General features: G+C 38.0%; 1 protein-coding gene across 2 annotated transcripts in view; it reads right to left on the bottom strand.

Annotated features, from left to right (window-relative positions):
- The window catches only part of SLC2A13 (solute carrier family 2 member 13), a 487,541-nt gene that overhangs the window by 158,622 nt on the left and 307,620 nt on the right, over positions 1–21,299 (bottom strand). For both annotated transcript variants that reach the window (XM_043886959.1, XM_043886951.1), the window contains exon 5: positions 5,064–5,227. In XM_043886959.1, the coding sequence (XP_043742894.1) occupies positions 5,064–5,227 (164 nt within the window). The remainder of the gene's footprint in view (positions 1–5,063; positions 5,228–21,299) is intronic.

Here is a 21,299-nt window from a genome sequence, read left to right as displayed (position 1 = left end):
ACTACCTGAACTACCTATTTCCTTTCCCTTAACAAATCACAGCTGCTTTATCAGTGACTCAGTGGCATTTAAAGTTGTTATAGTTTTCAATGGTTCAATGGTTGTCAATGGACTCAATGGTTCATTGAGTCCAATGCAGGAAGGCCTTGTATGAAAGGATCTCCAGTGTAATGGGCAGTTTGGGCACATTCTTTATATTATAAGAAAAGAGTCCCTCCTTAGCCAACCATACTGTTGCATTTTGGAATTCTGATATCATTTTCCTAATAAAAATGTTCTCCATAGGAGGTAGTGTGCTGGATAAATAGAATCCTTGAAAAATACCTGATGAAGTAAGTTATCTTAACTATCTGATACAAGGGCCTGTATTATTAGTAAATAAAAAAAAAAAACAAAACTTCCTTACCCAAGGCTCAAACAGAACACACTTTCTGTGCTTAAATATTACCTACAGATGCTCCAGACTTCATCTTCAGAGATTCCAATTTAGCAGAGTGGGGGTTGGGCCCCCAAGAATTCACAATTTAAAGTATCCTTGGTAATTCTGATGAAGACGACCTGTGAGTGATGTTTTAGGGAATACTCCACTACCAAAATATCTGGCAGAAAATAACACAGTGTTTCTGGCTTTCTGATTTATAAGCAACAAAATTGCATAGATCTAAGCCTTCCTCTATTAAAAGGATCAAGAGGCTGTTATTAACTTGGTAATATTTACAAGAAAGACCAGTTCTCTTAGCAAGGTTTGAAAATATTAAGTCAGAATACCACAAAATGTCCTACATTTAAAATTATTCATGGACTATATATTTTATATTTCTTTGTATAAAGAGTTTCTTTGTCCTGGTCTAGCTGAATACAGTTTATAGTAATTTTTAAAGAACAAGTACCTATTCAAAAGGTTATTTTGATTTTTTCTTTTTTTACTAAATTTCACTCAATATAAAAAAAATCAATAAAACACAAAATAGGGAATAAAACTGAATGAAAGATTTAAAAATTCCAGGCTAATTTAAGAAATTTTAAATAGAACAGTGTTCTAATACTAGCACTGATAGAATATTAAATATATTATGATTTATTTTATTAGGTGAAAAATGGTGAAGAAAATCAAAATAGTTTCTTTAAAAATGTTATTATTTATTTACTTATAAATTTTGATTGGAGTATAGTTGCTTTGTGGCTTCCCTGGTGGTTCAGATGGAAAGAAGCTGCCTGTTGATGCGGGAGACAAGGGTTCAGTCTCTGGGTTGGCAAGATCCCCTGGAGAAGGAAATGGCAAACGATTCCAGTATTCTGGACTGGGAAATCCCATGCAAAGAGGGACCCGGTGGGCTACAATCCTCAGGGTCACAAAGAGTTGGACATGACTTAGTGACTAAACAACAACAACAATAGTTGCTTTACAATCCTGTAACATTAGTTTCTGCTGTACCACAAAGTGAGTCAGCCACATGTATACATATGTCCCCTCTTTTTTGGATTTCCTTCCCATTTAGGTAACCACACAGCACGAGTAGTGTGCTACATAAAGAGAAAAAAAAAAAAAAAACTAAGTAAATAAATTCTTAAAAATATTTTAGTTGCTCAGTCTTTAAAAAGTACTACAAATAAACTGTATTTAGCTAGACCCAAAGAAACTCTATACAAAGAAATCCAAAATATATAACCTATGAATAATTTAAAGGTAGCACATTCTGTGGTGTCCTGACTTTTAATATTTTCAAAGCTTGCTAAGAGAACTGATCTTTCTTGTAATACTACAAATTTAATGACAATCTCTTCATTCGGCAGAAAAGAAAACTGCCTCCAGGTTGCTCATAAAGGCAGTGCCTGGAAACTCTTAGTCTTTCCCCCCAAGTCTTTTTTTTTTTCCAAGTTCCCTGATAGTTCAGTTGGTAAAGAATCTGCCTGCAATGCAGGAGACCACAGTTAGATTCCTGGGTTGGGAAGATCCCCTGGAGAAGGGAAAAGCTACCCACTCCAATATTCTGGCCTGGAGAACTCCATGGACTGTATAGTCCACGGGGTAGCAAAGAGCTGGACACGACTGAGCGACTTTCACTTCACTTTGCTTTCTCTTAATAGTCAGTGATGGGCTCTGGAAATCCCCGGGGAAGAGGACTTACATGGAGGGGTGAAACATGACATCCAGACGAGGAGTTCAGGAACGCTCCTGGATTATGGTTAAAACAACAAAACATCACTCTTTGGCAGTAACAATACTGTGATAGCAAAATTCTTTGAGCATTTTACTGTGTGTCAGGTACTGTTTGAAATGCTATCTATACATGTGTAAATGTGTTTAGTCTTTACTATAAACCTATGAAGTAAGGACTATAATTAATTCCTGTTCATAGATGAGAAAATAGAACCTTGTTCAATGTCACAAAATTCAAACCCAGCCTGGCTTTGTATCTACAATGACTCAAAATCCTGGAATACAACAAATGAAGGGACACAGGCAGCTAGAAAAACTATTTTCCCCATCTCAAAACCAGCGTTTTTCTGAAAAATCTCAAAAGCCAAATCCCATATTTAAGACCCAAAATTCTATTTAAAAAATAGACCTCTTGAGGCAGCAGTATACTAAGGCCCTGTCAAAAAGAAAGTGTGCCCACTAAAAAAATTTTAAAGCAGCTATTACCACTTCTAAGAGTTTACCTGAACCTCAGGAGTCAGCAAATCCAATTTTCAACCCACTGCAGGAGTCTGTCTTTAGCACATCACTGCCTGATGGCCATCTATCCTTCTGTTAAGAGCTTATGACCCTAATGAGGCAGCCAATTTATTGTTGCATAGGTCTGATTATTAGGAATATTTTCCTTATATTAAGTAAAAAATCTATGTCCTCATAACATCTACCATCTACAAGAATAAGAAATCTATTTGGGGTCTCTGTAGTCTTTTTCTCCAGGCCTGGACAATTCTGCTTCCTTGAATAGGTTGCAAATGTATGGCTTTTAACCTTCCGTTGTCCCTCACCTTTCCTCACTTATCCTCCTGCTTCATTGTACCCTTCCTGTATACACTGGCTGTTGCAATTACCTTTGCCTTTTAATCAATCTTCCCCCTGCCTTCCCCTCAGTTCTGATACTGTAGTTCAACTTACATTATTCAGCTCAAAGCTTCCACTCAAGGCAAACACAGAGGGTGGATGCATTCTATTCTTCCTTCTGGAGTTAAGGGTGAGAGGGAGTATGTATTCTCGAAAACTGAGTATGAAACCCTAAATGCATTTTCTCATCAAAATTTGGGACAAGTGACTTGAAGCAGTTCTACTGGATGAATGCTTTAGTTATATTTAGTTAAAATAGAATTTAATTAATGCTGGCCTGGAAACTTTATATTTTAATGGAAAAATGTATTCTTACTCTAACTAAACTTACAAAGAAATAATTAAAAATAGCTAATTGATAAGTAGAAATCTGCTTGTATATTTTAAAAGATTAGAAAATTCTTTGATACAAACATGTGAAGACAGTGTCAGAGAAGGGTGTCATTTTGGCAAGTGAAAAAGCCCTTGCATTAGAGAAATAATAAATAAAATGGACAAGATTTAAGACAAAAGATACTTCAAAGTGAGAAGGGTTTTCTTATTATCACAGAAAACATACCAAATCAATCAGAATTTACCCTAGGATTTAGGCCTTGTTCAAACACAAAAAAGAGTCTCTCCCAACTTTGTGAAGAAATTATATGGTTCCAATGTTCCACTGTTGAAAGAACTTTGGGAAAAAAAAAAAAAAAAGCTCCAAATTTATTTTCGTATTACCCCAAACTTAAAAAAATATATATGTTAGAACTTTGCTTTTTATTTTGTACCTTTGAGTAAAACTTAAAATAACAGCAAAATGCTACCCACAGTAGGCTCTAATTGTTACTACAATTCTAATTTCTAGTTACATAGCATAAGTTTTTATTTAAAATTTTTTTTTCAGAAAAATTCTATTCAGTTCAGTTCAGTCACTCAGTTGTGTCTGACTCTTTGTCACTCCATGGACTGCAGCATGCCAGGCTTTCCTGTCTATCACCAACTCCTGCAGCCTACTCAAACTCACATCCATTGAGTCAGTGATGCCATCCAACCATCTCATCCTCTGTCGTCGCCTTCTCCTTCCGCCCTCAATCTTTCCCAGCATCCGGGTCTTTTCAAATGAGTTAGTTCTTTGCAAGAGGTGGCCAAAATATTGGAGTTTCAGCTCAGCATCAGTCCTTCCAATAAATATTCAGGACTGAACATTCAGGACTTTAGGATGGACTGGATCTCCTTGCAGTCCAAGGGACTCTCAAGAGTCTTCTCCAACACCACAGTTCAAAAGCCTCAATTCTTCGGTGCTCAGCTTTCTTTATAGTCCAACTCTCACATCCACACGTGACTACTACCACACATCTAGCTTTGACTAGACGGACCTTTGTTGGCAAAGTAATGTCTCTGCTTTTTAATATGCTGCCTAGGTTGGTCATAACTTTTCTTCCAAGGAGCAAGCATCTTTTAATATCATGGCTGCAGTCACCATCTGCAGTGATTTTGGAGCCCCAAAAATAAAGTCTGTCACTGTTTCCATTGTTCCCCATCTATTTCCCATGAGGTGATGGGACCAGAGGCCATGATCTTAGTTTTCTGAATGTTGAGTTTTAAGCCAACTTTTTCACTCTCCTCTTCCACTCTCACCAAGAGGCTCTTTAGTTCTTCGCTTTCTGCTGTAAGTGTCAGATTGTCTGCATATCTGAGGTTATTGATATTTCTCCTGGCAATCTTGATTCCAGCTTGTGCTTCATCCAGCCTGACATTTCGCATGATGTACTTTGCATATAAGTTAAATAAGCAGGGTGACCATATACAGGCTTGACATACTCCTTTCCTGATTTGGAACCAGTCTGTTGTTCCATGTCCAGTTCTAACTATTGCTCCTTGACCTCTATTATAACTCAATTCTATGAATAGAAAAACCCTATTATATGGCTACAAAAATTATATCAGAAGTGGTAATGGTATTGTATTTTAAAAGATTAATTTGTCATCATTAGAGAAGTTTATAACTGAATTCTTCAACACCTACCTGCTAAACTACCAAATGTGAGTTTCCTGCGGCCCACTTTCTCAACAAGCCAGACACCCACGAGTGTGAAAATGAAATTTGTGAAGGCTGTAACGGAAGCCAGCCATATTGCAAGTCTATCATCTTCGACACCAGACATCTGCAGAATGGTTGCACTGTAGTACCTGTGAGGCAAGAATAAAACAGTTGTTGCTGTTAGTCATTCAAAGAAACACAGTTATTCATATAGAAAAGTATCTATCTGACTAAAACATACCTGGAAGAAATGAAAAATAATATCATGTTAACATGGAAATCATGCAAACCATTTAAAGGATCGCAATACAGTGACTATGTCCAGATGAAAGTTATAACTTTGTATCGTTAAGAAGAGATACTCAAGCAAGTGAATAGAGGGCTAAGACCTTTAAAAGTTACATGCACTCCACACCTCGGGACAGTGACAGCTGCAGTTTCACTAAAACTATCAAGAAGAAGCTCCAAATACATGTAATCAATCAGCAGTCACTGGACACTGTAAATGTATGTACTTAAAAGAACAAAGAGAACTGCTACATATCTTAATCTTAAAGAAAGTAAAAATCCTGTACAAGAATTTCTTGAAAGACACAAGAAGAAAGAATATATCAAGTTATCTGGCATCCAGTAAGTGGTAAAGAATCTGCCTGCAAGGCAGGAGACAGGAGAGATGCAGGCTTGATCCCTGGGTTGGGAAGAGCCCCTAAAGTAGGAAATGGCAACCCACTCCAGTATTCTTGCCTGGGAAATCTCATGGACAGAGGAGCCCAGCAGGCTATGTCCATGGGTTTGCAAAGAGTGAGACATGATTGAGCACATGGCTGATTGGTATACTAAGGAGATGAGAAACTTACAGGATATATACAAAAAGAATGCCTTTCTGGTTCCTAAAAAGGGATGCTCTTTGGTAAGTCTCTAGCACAATCTGCATGATTAGGTCCTATAGACTCATTTTGTTCTAAATGAATAAACTGGAGAAAGGGAAAGAAAGTGAACTTACTCAGTGGTGTCTGACTCTTTGCAACCCCATGGACTGTAGCTTACCAGGCTGCTCCATCCATGGAATTTTCCAGGCAAGAGGACTGGAGTGGGTTGCCATCTCCTTCTCCAGGGGATCTCCACGACCCAGGGATCAAACCCGGGTCTCCTGCATTGCAGGCAGACATTTTACCATGTGAGCCACCAAGGAAGCCCATACACTGGAGATTGGCTCTAAAAATCATAATGCCAACTTGTTGATGCACAATGGGAGATACATCTGGTATATTTAAGATGATAGGTTTCTCACAGGACATTTCTTTTTTGGGGAAAATATCAGTAGCTATACTAGATTACTTTGAATTGGCCCTTAAAACAAAAGAAGCAAAAATATTCCTGGCAAATAATCTATGAAATGTGACAGAATTTAAATTCTGAAGATACATTCTGAAACACACCTTTTACTGGCTTTCAAGCCATTCCAAAACAAGTTAGCTTTACCTAAATCCAAAAGTGGGCATCTAAGCAATGTATTCAATAAACCAAAATATTTCCATAGTTACAGTCTAAAGTTTCTGGATGGTAGTCAATGTTTTCATGTGCTGTGCTGTGCTTAGTCACTCAGTTGTGTCTGACTCTGCAACGCTATGGACTGTAGGCTGGATGAATCACAAGCTGGAATCAAGATAGCTGGGGGAAATAGCAACAACCTGAGACATGCACATGATATCACTCTAACGACAGAAAGTGAAGAGGGACTAAAGAGCCTCTTGATGAAAGTGAAAGAGGTGAGTCAAAAAGCTAGTTTGAAAGTCAACACTCAAAAAATGAAGACTATGGCATCTGGTCCCTAAATAGAAGAGAAAAATTGGAAGCACTGACAAGACTTTCTTTTCCTGGGCTCCAAAGATCACTATAGATGGTGAATGAACCAAGAAATCAAAAGACACTTTGCTCCTTGGAAGGAAAGCTATGACAAATCCAGACAGAGTATTAAAAAGCAGACATCACTTTACCAACAAAGGTCCATATAGTCAAAGGTATGGTTTTTCCAGTAGTCATGTATGGATGTGAGAGTTAGACTACAAAGAAGGTGGAGCACTGAAGAACTGATGCTTTCAAATAGTGGTGATACTGAAGACTCTCGAGAGTCCTGTGGACTGCAAGGAGATCAAATCAATCAATCCTAAATATTCATTGGAAGGACTGTTGCTAAAGCTGAAGCTCCAATCCTTTGGTCACCTGATGTGAAGAGCTGACTCTTGGAAAAGATCCTGATGCTAGGAATGATTGAAGGCTAAAAGGAGAAGCAGGTGGCAGAGGATGAGATGGTTAGACAGTATCATCAACTGAATGGACATGGATTTGAGCAAACTCTGGGAGACAGTGGGGGACAGGGGAGCCTGGCAAGCTGCAGTCCATGGGATCACCAAGAGTGGGACATGGCTTAATGACTGAACATCAAGAAGAAACAACATATTTACAATTGTTATATTGTACATATATATGGATGGATGGATCTTTTTGGATCCATCCTTTGGTCATTATGTAGTATCCTTTCTTATCTCTCAGAATAGTCTGTATTTTAAAGCCTATTTTGTCTGACATGAGTAGTACCATTCCAGCTTTCTTTTGGCTTCCATTTGCATGGAATACTTTTTTGCCCTCCCCTAACTTTCAGTCTTTATGTGTCCCTTGATCTGAAGTGGTTCTCTTATAGACAGTACATACATGGGTCTTGATTTTGTATTCATTCAGCCAATCTATGTCTTTGGTGCATTTAATCCACGTATATTTAAGATAATTATTGATATGTATGTTCATGGGACGTGAGGGACATGAAGATCCGCTGATTTGAGTATCTGTGGGGGTCCTTGAATCTCCTATGGATAACTGAGGGAGGGACAACTGTATCTCACTGTTTTCACTTTTGACACAATAAAATCATGAAATTGCATGTGTTAAATTAATGGCTACAAATAGTAGTATCAAACAAAGTAAGTTAGTGAGTATCAGAATTTTATTTAAAATGCAAAATGTGTCCTAGGTGTGTAAAATAATTTTTTATGTTACTTAAATTTATAGAGGCAGAATATAAGTAAAACCTGGCCTGGGAATCAGAAACCATCATTTTGAAAGATATGGCTGATTCATGTTGATTGTTGGTGGAAACCAACACAATACTGTAAAGCAATTATCCTTCAAATAAAAATAAACACATTAAAAAAAAAAAGACATCTCTGTAGTGTGCTGGCCAGATCAGATAACACACTGTTCAGTTAGTATTTACGTATTGAGGACATACTATTAATATATGTGAGTTACTGAATTCCCACAGATGTATTATTAGATCCAGTTTCTGCCCTAAAGAAGCTCCCATAAAAGAATGACATGGCAAGAAATAATTTTGATATTGCAAGGTATATAAATCACAATGTAGCATTAAAGGACAGACCAAATTATTTCTCTTTATAAAGTTCCTTGATTTTCCAGAAAATTTAATGTTTGAGTTAAGGTTTGAAGAATTCCCAGGGGTTTGCCAGCACATGCAATGATCTAGAAGGACATTGGTGGTAAAGGAAATGACATGTAGGAAGGGAAAATGTACAAAGTAACATGCTGGATTCATACATGAAAAGTATGTTACCGTGGCTGAACATAAGAAGGTTCAAAGGAAAGAGAAGTATGACAGAAGGCTTCAGTAGAACCTTTTGTTATAGAGGGGCCTTGAGAACCATGCTACATGTTTGGATTTTATTCTGCAGGGAATGGAGAACCATGACATGGACTGTGAAGAGAAACAACAAACAATTAAGCTTGTTTTGTGAAAAGATCACTCTAACTACAGTAAAGTGTACAGGCTAGCTGCAGAACTAAACAAGGGTAAATTGTTTGAAATATTTTTCAGGTCACTACATTAGACAGAGTACCCTGTAGATTTTCCATATTAATGTGAAACCCTGAGAGTAAAGGCTGAAATTCAGTGACAGTCTTTTATCTTCCTGTCAGCAAGCCTTGCAACTTTAACCCACACTAAATCTTTCTTTGGATGGACTGTCTTGAGTTTTCATCCTCTGTTTCCTTTCTCAAACCCTGGTAGATGTATTAGATTTTATTGCTGCCATAACAAATTACTACAATCACACTGGCTTAAATCAACATAAATTTATTGCCTAACAGGCTTATAGGTCAGAAATCTGACACAGATTTTATTGGGTGTCAAGAATCAAAGGTGTCAGCTGGGTATTCCTTTCTAGAATCTCCAGGGGAAATAGATTTCTTTGCTGTTTTTTTGCTTTCAACATCTTCCACATGCTGTGGCTTGAGGACCCCATTTCCTCAAGATTCAAAGCCCACAAAGGTGGGTCCATGCAGTGCCTTCCAGGCCCCTTCACTCTGAGACTCCTTTCTCCTTCCCCTGCATATAAAGACCTCTGTGATTATACTAGGTCAATCCAGATAAATAGGGTAATCTCCTTACCCTAAGAGAAACTGATTAGCAGATTTAATTTGATCTACTACCTTAATTTCCCTTTGCTGATTAATGAGAAATATTCACAGGTTGTTTATGACATGTGCATGTTTGGAGGGGATTACTCTATTACTCTATTACATAAAGGAGCTAATGAACAGTAAAATAAGGAAAAGGCCAACAGTTAGAATGAGAAGGTGAGGAATAAAGGTAAGAATATTTACTTAAAGGATAATCAGTTCCAGAAGAATTGATACAATAGCAATATTTCTTTTCACAGGACTCTTTCAAGGGCAGGGGATGACATACCTAGGTCAGAATAATTTATGAACCTAGTTTTCAAAAGTCAGATCATGTATTGATGAAATGACACATTTAATTTACATTTTAAAATGTGTGAATTCTAGTGTTTTTATAAATGATGCTATCAGTCAACCATTTATACAATAGGCTACCACTATACTCAGTACGTATGTGAGAACTGGACTATAAAGAAAGCTGAGTGCTGAAGAACTGATGCTTTTGAACTGTGGTATTGGAGAAGACTCTTGAGAGTCCCTTGGACTGCAAGGATACCCAACCTGTCCATCCTAAAGGAAAGCAGTCCTGAATATTCATTGAAAGGGACTGATGCTGAAGCTGAAACAATACTTTGGCCACCTGATGCAAAGAAGCAACTCATTGGAAAAGACCCTGATGCTGGGAAAGACTGAAGGCGGGAGGAGAAGGGGAAAACAGAGGATGAGATGGTTGGATGGCACCACTGATGTGATGGATATGAGCTTGAGTAGGCTCCAGGAGTTGTTGATGGACAGGGAAGCCTGGCACAGTGCAGTCCATGGGGTCACAAAGAGTCAGACATGACTGAGCAACTGAGATGAACTGATACTTAGTCTGAGCCTTTATGTAGTAGTTTAAATTTTCACAAAGCATAACAGTTTTCTTTATAAGAGAATATGAGCTAAAAAAGGCTTTCTTTCCTTTTTAGATTCAAAGAAGGGATGCTTTCTCTTTTCAAAATCACTTTATAATATCTCCCTGACAAATTAGCATCTTCTTCAAAGATTTCCTGGTCAACCTTTGGTATTCTCACACACACCATCTCTTCCCCAGAGTGGAAATGAAGGACTGAAAGCAGTGTGTTCTCACAGACCAGTGTCACAAATCTCTTAGATGTCAAAGAACAGTAACAGCCAGATTATATCTATATCATTATCTTAGAGATTATGTGAGAGGTCGCTTTCAGTCTTGAATTTTAAATCTGAAAAAACAAAATAGCTCTAGAAAACATGTAGGCTTTGGTAATGGCAATCCAGCCTAATAATGACTTTTAACTAGCAATAAACGCACAAACATGAGCACCTCATATGCTGAAAAAAACATGCATATTATGATTTTATTGAACAAAGCATTTCTTAGGAATTTCTGAAAAAGTTATTTTTTTCCAGCTTCTAAAAGCCATAACCTGTCACTTTCACTACTGCTAGTATAGTTAATTTAAAAGCAACAAGTAGGTTCTCAATTTGCCAGATTAGCCTATTAATTCTCTCTACAAAATATATGCCCACAGGAGACTGAACATTCAGGACTTCATGCAGGCTCATATTTCCCATTTGTTGAATTGTAAGCAAGTGTTAGTTGCTCAGTCGTGTCCGACTCTAGATGACCCCATGGTCTGTTCATGGGATTCTGCAGGAAAGAATACTGGAGGGGGTTGCCATTTTCTTCTCCAGGGGATCTTCCTGACCCAGGGATCAAGCCTGGGTCTCCTGCATTGCAGGTGGATTCTTTACCATCTGAGCTACCAGGGAAGCCCATACAATTCAACTGTTGAATTAAATCTGATGTGTTTGTTCCAACCTGTTTATGCCTATCATTTTACTTATATAATTTAATTAAATAATACCTAAATCAATAAAATAGAAGATGCATTATATTAAAATTTATAATTTTAAAAAGTCAATAAAGGCAAAGTACTTTAAAAAAAATGTGGGCAACACAACCATAAAAAAAAATGGGGGATACAATGTAAAATTCTAAAAAGATTCTGCCCTTAGGACTCTTCTCAAGTGTCTTTCAGTTCTTGTTCTATTTGAGAAATTAAGTCTGGAATTCATAGATGACAATATTGAGTGGTTTATGCAAAAAAAGCAATGTGGAAGTACAAGCAGTAGATGTGATGAATTAATGTACAACTAAAAAATGTTGAAGATATGTATGCATTATTTCCTCATAACTGTCTCTTTCAGTTAACTAAGCAAGAGCCAATCTTCATCATGTCAGTTAAGAGGGCTTCCACCTTTCTTCACCATATCTCACAACCTTATTTCGTGACAAGCAGGAATCCAAGACTTCTAGGTCACCTATATACTTGCTCATTTACTTTCATGTTAAACTGTAGATTAATAATTTGCCTCAATCTTCCTGTCAGCCCAGCCCTCTCACACTCTTTCCCTGTGCCTTGTTAACTAATCTAGTCACAAGAGTACCGCCTTCTAAGACCTTGGATCTAGAGTCCAGGCTGTCTTTTCCTCAGACCTGAGGATGGGCAGAGGATGGTGAGGGAAGTAAATGAACTAAACCATCCTTAACTCTCCTTTTTAAATTTAATAAATTAAAGTCTTTAATTCTCCTTTTAAATTCTTTAAATTCAGTCTACTTTCTGCTCACTTCTCATTCAATGGCAGTTTCAGTGATTTCCTAACGATTTCTTCTCAACTCTTACATCTGTGTCACGATTCTTGGTAAGAGTAGGGTAAACATGTTGTCCTTTGGTCACTAAGTCGTGTCCAGCTCTAGTGACCCCAAGACTGCAGCACACCCGGCTTCTCTGTCCTTAATTACCTCTCAGAGCTTGCTCAAATTCATCAAATTCATGTCCTTCCAGATGGTGATGCTATTCAACCATCTCATCCTCTGCTGCCCTCTTCTCTTTTCGCCTTCAATCATTCCCAGCATCAGGGTCTTTTCCAATGAGTTGGCTGTTCGCATCTCCTGGCCAAAGTATAGAAGCCTCAGCTTCAGTATCATACTTTCCAATGAATATTCAGGGTTGATTTCTTTTAGGATTGACTGGTTTGATATCCTTGCTGTCCAAGGGACTGTCATGACTCTTCTCCAACACCACAATTTAAAAGCCTCAATTTCTTGGCACTTAGCCTGCTTTATGGTCCAGCTTTCACATATGACAAGACTACTGGAAAATAATAGCTTTGACTTCATGGACCATTGTCATAAAAGTGATGTCTTGGCTTTTTAATACACTGTCTAGGGTTTGTCATAGCTTTCCTTCCAAGGAGCAAGCGTCTTTTAATTTCATAGCTGCAGTCACTGTCGGCAGTGATTTTAGAGACCAAGAAAATGAAATCTGCCCTTGCTTCCAATTTTTCTCCTTCTATTTGCCATGAAGGGAAGGGGCCAGTTGCCATGATCTTAGTTTTATGAAGGTTAAGTGAGGTTAAGCCAGCTTTTTCACTCTCCTCTTTCATCTTCATCAAGAGGCTCTTTAGTTCCTCTTCAGTTTCTCCCATTAAAGTGGTATAATCTGCATATCTGAGATTGTTGCTATTTCTCCCAACTATCTTGATTCCAGCTTGTGATTCATCCATCCTGGCATTTTGCATGATATACTCTGCACATAAGTTAAAAAACAGAGTGACAATATATACACTCGATGTACTCCTTTCCCAATTTTGAACCAGTCTGTCGTTTCATGTCTGTTGCTAACTGTTGCTTCTTGACCGACATACACCTTACCTCAGGAGACAGGTAAGGTGGTTTGGAATTCCCATCTCTTTTAAGAATTTTCCAGTGTTGTGATCTACACAGTCAAAGGCTTTCACATAGTCAATGAAGCAGGTGTTTTTCTGGAACCCCACTGCTTTCTCTATGATCCAATAAATGTAGCCAATTTGATCTCTAGTTCTCTGCCACTTTTAGATCCAGCCTGTATATCCAGAGTTCTCATACTGCTGAAGCCTAGCTTGAAGGATTTTGAGCATAATCTCACTAGCACATGAAATGAGGGCAACTGTATGGCAGTCTGAACATTCTGTGGCACTGCCCTTCTTTGGGATTGGAAAGAAAACTGATTTCTTCCAGTCCTGTGGCCACTGCTGAGTTTTCCAAATTTGCTGACATATTGAGTGCAGCACTTTAACAGCATCACCTTGTATAATTTGAAATAGCTCAGCTGGAATTCCATCACCTGCAATAGGTTTGTTTGCAGTAATGCCTCCTAAGGCCCACTTGACTTCACACTCCAGGATGTCTGGCTCTAGGTGAGTGACCACACCGTTGTGGTTATCCTGGTCATTAAGACATTGTTTGTATAGTTCTTCTGTGTATTTTTGCCACCTCTTCTTCATTTCTTCTTCTGTTAGGTCCATACTGTTTCTGTCCTTTATTGTGCCCATCCTTGCATGAAATGTTCCTTTGATATTTTCAACTTTCTTGAAGAGATCTCTAGTCTTTCTCATTCTATTGTTTTCTTCTACTTGATTGCATTGTTCATTTAAGAAGGCCTTCTTTTCTCTCCTTGCCATTCTCTGACACTCTGCATTCAGTTTGTTATGGCTTTCCCTTTCAACCTTGCCTTTTGCTTCTCTTCTTTCCTCAGCTATCTGTAAAGCCTCCTCAGATAACCTGGAGAAGGAAATGGCAACCCACTACAGTGTTCTTGCCTGGGGAATCGGGCTGCCATCTATGGGGTCACACAGAGTCGGACACGACTGAAGCGACTTAGCAGCAGCAGCCTCAGATAACCGCTTTGCATTCTTGCATTTCTTTTTCTTGGGGATGGTTTAGATCATGGCCTCCCGTACAATGTTACAACCCTCTCTCCCTAGTTCTTCAGGCACTCTGTCTACCAGATCTAATCCCTTGAATCTATTAGTCACCTCCACTGTATAATCATAAGGGATTTGATTTAGGTCTCACCTGAATGGCCTACTGATTTTCCCTACTTTTTCAACTGAAACTTGAATTCTGCAATAAGGGGCTGATGCTCTGAGCCACATTCAGCTCTGGGTCTTATTTTTGCTGACTGTATAGATCTTCTCCATCTTTGGCATCAACATGGTCCACCCATAAAATACCTAGTCTCTGCTGATTCACTTCTAAAATCCTTCAGTTATCCTAGTTGCTGACGTGCACCACCTGGTCACAACTCGCTTACTTGAATTCCTCCACTCACACAATCATTCACTCTTGTGGAGACTTTAAGTCACATACTTTATCTCTTTTCAGTTGTCCATCATCACCCATTTTTCCACCTTTCTTATAACTGTACTTACAGTCTTAAGTAATATAGATTTCCTAAATGATTAATTCTTATTTATTGGTGTACTGCAGAATGACCTGGACAACCCATTAAAACACAGATTGCTGGGCCCTACTCTGAATTTCTGATGCAGTAGGTCTAAGACTAAGAATTTGAATTTCTAAGAATTTTCCAGGTGATGCTGACACTGTTTTGAAAACTTACTCCCCAAACCATTATTATAATCATTTTTTTCTTTGTTGTTATTGTTCAGTTGCTAAGTCGTGTCCGACTCTGTACTACCCCATGGATTGCAGCACACCAGGCTTCCCTATCCTTTACCATCTCCCAGAGCTTGCTCAAACTCACTTCTATTGAGTCGGTGATGCCATCCAACCATCTCATCCTCTGTCCTCCCCTTCTCCTCCTGCTTTCAATCGTTCCCAGCATCAGGGTCTTTTCCAATGAGTGGGCCCTTCACATCAGGTGGCCAAAGTGTTGGAGCTTCAGCTTCAGTATCAGTCTTTTCAATGAATATTCAAGATTGATTTCCTTTAGGGGTGACTCGTTTGATCTTCTTGCAGTGCAAGGGGCTCTCAAGAGTCTTCTCCATCACCACAGTTCAAAAGTATTGATTTTCTGGTGCTCAGATTTTTTTATGGTCCAACTCTCACTTTCATACATGACTACTAGAAAAACCATAGCCTTGACTACACGGACCTTTGTGGGCAAAGTGATGTCTGCTTTTTAACATACTGTCTAGGTTGGTCATAGCTTTTCTTCCAAGGAGCAAGTGTCTTTTAATTTCATGGCTACAGTCACCATCTGCAGTGATTTGGAGTCCAGGAATATTCTTGGACTCCAAATCACTGCCAGGAAGTGATGGGACCAGATGCCATGACCTTTTTTGAATGTTGAGTTTTAAGCCAACTTTTTCACTCTCCTCTTTCACCTTCATCAAGAGGTTCTTTAGTTCCTCTTTGCTTTCTGCCATAAGGGTGGTATCATCTGAATATTTGAGGTTATTGATATTTCTCCTGGCAATCTTGATTCCAGTTTGTGCGTTATCCAGCTCAGCTTTTCGCATGATGTACTCTGCATATAAGCTAAATAAGGAGGGTGACAATATAGAGCCTTGACGTACTCCTTTCTCAATTTGGAACCAATCCGTTTTCCATGTCCGGTTCTAACTGTTACTTCCTGAATGTATACAGATTTCTCAGGAGGCAGGTTAAGGTGGGCTGGGATTCTAATCTCTTAAAGAATTTTCTACAGTTTGTTGTGATCCACACAGTCAAAGGCTTTTTAGCACAACCAATGAAGCATAAGTAGATGTATTTATGGAATTCTCTTACTTTTTCTATGATCCAATGGATATTGCCAATTTGATCTCTGGTTCCTCTGCCATTTCTAAATTCAGTGTGAACATCTGGAAGTTCTTGGTTCACAATGTTGAATCCTGACTTGGAGAATTTTCAGCACTGCTTTGCTAGTGTGTGAGATGAGTGCAATTGTGTGGTAGTTTGAACATTCTTTGGCATTGCCTTTCTTTGGGACTGGAATGAAAACTGACCTTTTGCAGTCCTGTGGCCATTGCTGAGTTTTCCAAAAGTGCTGGCATATTGAGTGCAGCACTTTCACAGCATCATCTCTGAGCATTTGAAATAGTTCAGCTGGACTTCTAGCACCTCCACTAGCTTTGTTCATGGTGATGCTTCCTAAGGCCCACTTGACTTTGCAGTCCAGGATGTCTGGCTGCTGGTAAGTGAACATACCATTGTGTTTACCTGGCTCATTAGATCTTTTCTGTATAGTTCTTCTGTGTATTCTTGTCACCTTTTCTTAATATCTTCTGCTTATATTAGGTCCATACTGTTTCTGTCCTTAATTGTGCTCATCTCTGCATGAAGGGTTCCCTTGATATCTCTAATTTTCTTGACAAATAGACTCAAGCAATTAGATATGATAGACAGAGTTCCTGAAGAACTATGGATGGAGTTTTGTAACACTGTACAGTAGGTGGTGATCAAAACCATCCCCAAGGAAAATGAATGCAAAAAGGCAAAACCGTTGTCTGAGCAAGCCTTACAAATAGCTGAGAAAAGAAGAGAAGTGAAAGACCAAGGAGAAAAGGAAACCCAACATTACTTTTAGTAAAACAAATGTATAATAATTGTGAGGAACTAATATATCTGCTTTTCTTCAGCTAAAGCCACTTACAACTTACTTTTTCTTTGCTAAATTTATTATTAGATGAGATGATACCTTTTTTTTAGTTTCCAAAACACCACAAAATGTGATAAAATGGTAAGCTTTCTATTTAATTTAGCAAATCTTTACATGGTAATAGTAATAGATGTTTTAGTGAAAAATTATATAATGGTTGAATGTCTCAATTACATGAAATTAAAATATATTTATTCAAGACCTACTATGTGCTAGAGACAGTGGGAGATATAAAGACATGTAATATCTGGGATTGTTTGTGGAGGGCAGGGAAACTACCATACACATAAAAATTATATCCCAATGGGTCATGTTTTATGGGGACAGTATAATTACAGTGCTATTTGAACATAAGGGCAGTGATTAACTCTACCCAACAGTCCAAATTGTTCATTAGTGATTCTAATGACCACTTCTCATGGTCCAAAATTGAAAAAATACAAAAGGTCAAGGAATTTAGGGTAATAGTTTCTGCAAGACTTAGTCTGTGAGAGCATTTGAAACTAGCTCAAGCAAGAGTCATGCACAGGTAGAACTAGAAAGGACTCAAGAGAATATAAATCATAATTATAATGACAAATACCTATTGGGTTCGCTGTCTAGAAAAACTGCAGTGGCATAGATGGATGTTAGAGCCATGAAGGAAATTCTTGATTTTGATATCACAGGAGATGGCAAGTATCCAAATGTGATCTACATTTAAGGGGTGCCTTTGATTCAGGGAATCCATGATAAATGAAGAAGGAGCTCCATCCACTGGTGCTCAAAGAGTTGAGCTGAGTGAGGGAGAGGCATATGGGAGTGAAAGGATGCTATAAAGGTCAACAGGATTGCTCAGTTCTCAAAAAGTAAGAATAACACACCAACTGGATGTACTTGAAATTCCCTAATGTGCTCACTCTTAAACTCTCCAAAATGCTGGGCTCATCTCCTAAGGAAGAGTGGGCTTGTAGAACAACCGCAGGCAGGGGAAGCAGAATGCAATTCTGTGAACTAGGTGCCAGAGAATTCCGTCATTTAACATATAAAAAGTGTAGAGATAATTATCTTTATTCCCTAGTTCCTGCTATACTATGGATGAAGGAATTGCATAGCGTGACTTAACTGTTCAAGGAATAAAAACCAATACCTCTAAGTTTAGATAATTAAACTTTCCATGAAAAGATAAATATTAATGGACACTACAGCTACCACAAGACACCCAGAGAGAAAATTTTCTCTGATTTTAGTAAGTAGGAGTTCTTATGTTTCTCTGATAATTGATTTATTTCACAGTAGAAACACTGTGAAACATGCATATATTGTATTGGCTGCTAAAACATTTACAGCAACTTGATTCTCAAACTTCAATGTGAATAAAAATCTATCTGGAGATTGTAACAAAAACAAGACTCCAATTTGTTCATCCTCTTTGCTCATCCCCACCCTCTCACCTCTGCCCAGAATTGATTCACTTTAAGAGATTCTAACTTAAGAGGTTCCAAGGGCACTTTGAAAAAGACAGGCTTTCTGAACTAGTTTGTATAGACACTACTCTACAGTAAGTTTCTTGTACAGAAATCATCTTATCTTGTCCTACTTTTCCTCTTTGCTAAATCACTATCTTTAAAGTTTATTGTACCTATTGCCTCTCTATATGTTTAATTAAGTTCTCTTAAGCTTCTTCCGGAATAAGGAAGGATTGAAATGAATAAAGACTTCTGAATTAGTATGAATAAATTTTATTTTTCCATTTCCAAATATTGATGGAAAGGAAACTGATCAATTTTTTAACAGCAGAGAAACAAGTTGAGCTCTAACAGCCCTGGGCAGAAAACACTGCAAAGAGAGTGCTCCCACACCAATGCATAATTAAACGATAAATTAGGCTGACTTCACACGGGCATGTTGACAGCACTGTGCCCTTTGATGTTCAAAGAAAGACCTAAAACTGCACTTAGTTCATTTCAAGTGCATGCAGCCAGTACCAGGCCATGCTTGTTTAATTATAAGTGAAGTGCAGGACCTTTTAAAAATGACAGAAACAATTCTACCTGTGGGTACATATGAAGTTTGACCTAAAGAGGAAAAGCAATTACCGGTGAGTCAGTGTACATCTTTGAGGGGGTACATCATGAAAGACATTCATATTAATTTTAAAATACTACAGAAAAGCATTGAATCATCTTACTAATTCTGAAAAAAAAAACAAAACAGGAAAATTAGGAAAATACTTTGAGTTAGATATCTGTGAGTCTGAATTGACTGGATTGTCTTAATTCTCTATTTTCCTTTAAACATGTAGAACTGGTTCTATAAATGCCCTTTTCATTTTGTTTTTTATGATGAAAACCTAAGCTGCTTCATAAGAAGCACAGATGAATAAAACAGTAAGAATAACGGTTAATGTTTATCAGCAATTTTTGAGTCTATAAAGCTCAATTTTAGAGTTGGAACTCATGGCAGAATGCATCATCTGATAAAAGTAGAAAAGGAGAAATAACATCGATTGAGCACTTCCCATATGCCAAATAGTAGCCAGATGTGGTTTGCTCATATTATATCATTCAAGCATCACAAACACTTTATGATAATACAAACTAGTTAAGAGTAGATGATAAACATTTTTAGGGCGTAATTAAGTCAACATAAAAGCTCTCCATTCTCACACATACTCAGGATCCCAAAGAAACTGTTATGGAAATTCTTACTCAGTTTCCCACTCTATGCACAGGCCAGAACATAAACCCTCATGCACATTTACCACTTTATATTTTTTTCTGCATAAAAACTATTTTCATTTCTATAGCTAAAGTCTCTTGTATTGTCAAATAAGATATTGATAATGGTGAACTTCATAAAATATAAAAATCATACTTAGTTGGAAACCATCAGAGATGGGCCAGTGGATGTGCAGCCAGCTTGTTACAAGAGATGTCCCAGAAATACGCTGCCCCCTGCGGGGTATATATAGCATTAGCTTGTCCCAGAGGCCCAAAGCCAGCTAAAATCTCCTCTCCACTGGGAGCTCTAGAATCAATTAAAATAAACTTAAAGAGCAGACTTACAGGAGAAAAGAAACAGCAAAAGAAACAGCACCTTTACAAATGTAGGGGAAAAAGAAGTAGAGTTCCTCACACCCTGGATTAGGGTGACGGTGACACAAAGAACTATTAAATATTGAAAGGGAGGGTTCTTTTTTTTTTCTCCCCAAATACCAGAGGGTAGACTTCCTTCTTCTAATTGCTTCTATTCTAATGACTTAACACTAGCTTAGTGAAAGTGAGTCTTTCAGTCCTGTCTGACTTTTTGGAACCCCATGGACTACAGCCCACCAGGCTCCTCTGTTCATGGAAATCTCCAGGAAAGAATATTTAAGCCATACTGAAGGCAGCTATTCCCTTCTCCAGGAACAGTGGCTCATTACTTACTTCTTCCAGGTCCATGAGAAAGTAACCTATTATTCTCTTGTGAAGATAATATTTTATGGCTATATTTATATTTAACTATATTTATTATATTTTATATACTATATTGAATTTAATCTGTTTTTTAAAAATTTATTTATTTATTTTAATTGGAGGCTAATTACTTTACAATATTGTAGGGGTTTCTGTCATACATTCACATGAATCAGCCATGGGTGTACATGTCTTTCCCATCCTGAACCCGCCTCCCACCTCCCTCCCCATCCCATCCCTTAGGGTCATCCCAGTGAACCAGCCCCGAGCACCCCATCTCATGCATCAAACCTGGGCTGCCAATCTGTTTCACATATGATAATATACATGTTTCAATGCTATTCTCTCAAATCATCCCACCCTTGTCTTCTCTCACAGAGTCCAAAAGTCTGTTTTTTACATCTGTGTCTCTTTTTGCTGTCTCGATATAGGGTCATCATTACCACCTTTCTAAATTCCATATATATATACATACATACACACACACATATATATGTTAATATACTGTATTGCTGTTTTTCTTTCTGACTTACTTCACTTTGTATAATAGGCTCCAGTTTCATCCATCTCATTAAAACTGATTCAAATGTATTCTTTTTAATGGCTGAGTAATATTCCATTGTGTATATGTACCACAGCTTTTTTACCCATTCATCTGCTGATGGACATCTAGGTTGCTTCCATGTCCTGGCTATTGTAAACAGTGCTGCGATGAACACTGGGATACACGTGTCTCTTTCAATTCTGGTTTCCTCAGTGTGTATGCCCAGCAGTGGGATTGCTGGGTCAGATAGCAGTTCTATTTCCAGTTTTTTAAGGAATCTCCACACTGTTCTCCATAG

Source organism: Cervus elaphus, chromosome 3 (genome assembly GCF_910594005.1).
Source record: "Cervus elaphus chromosome 3, mCerEla1.1, whole genome shotgun sequence".
NCBI classification, from domain to species: Eukaryota; Metazoa; Chordata; class Mammalia; order Artiodactyla; family Cervidae; genus Cervus; species Cervus elaphus.
This window is presented reverse-complemented; position numbering and strand designations above follow the sequence as displayed.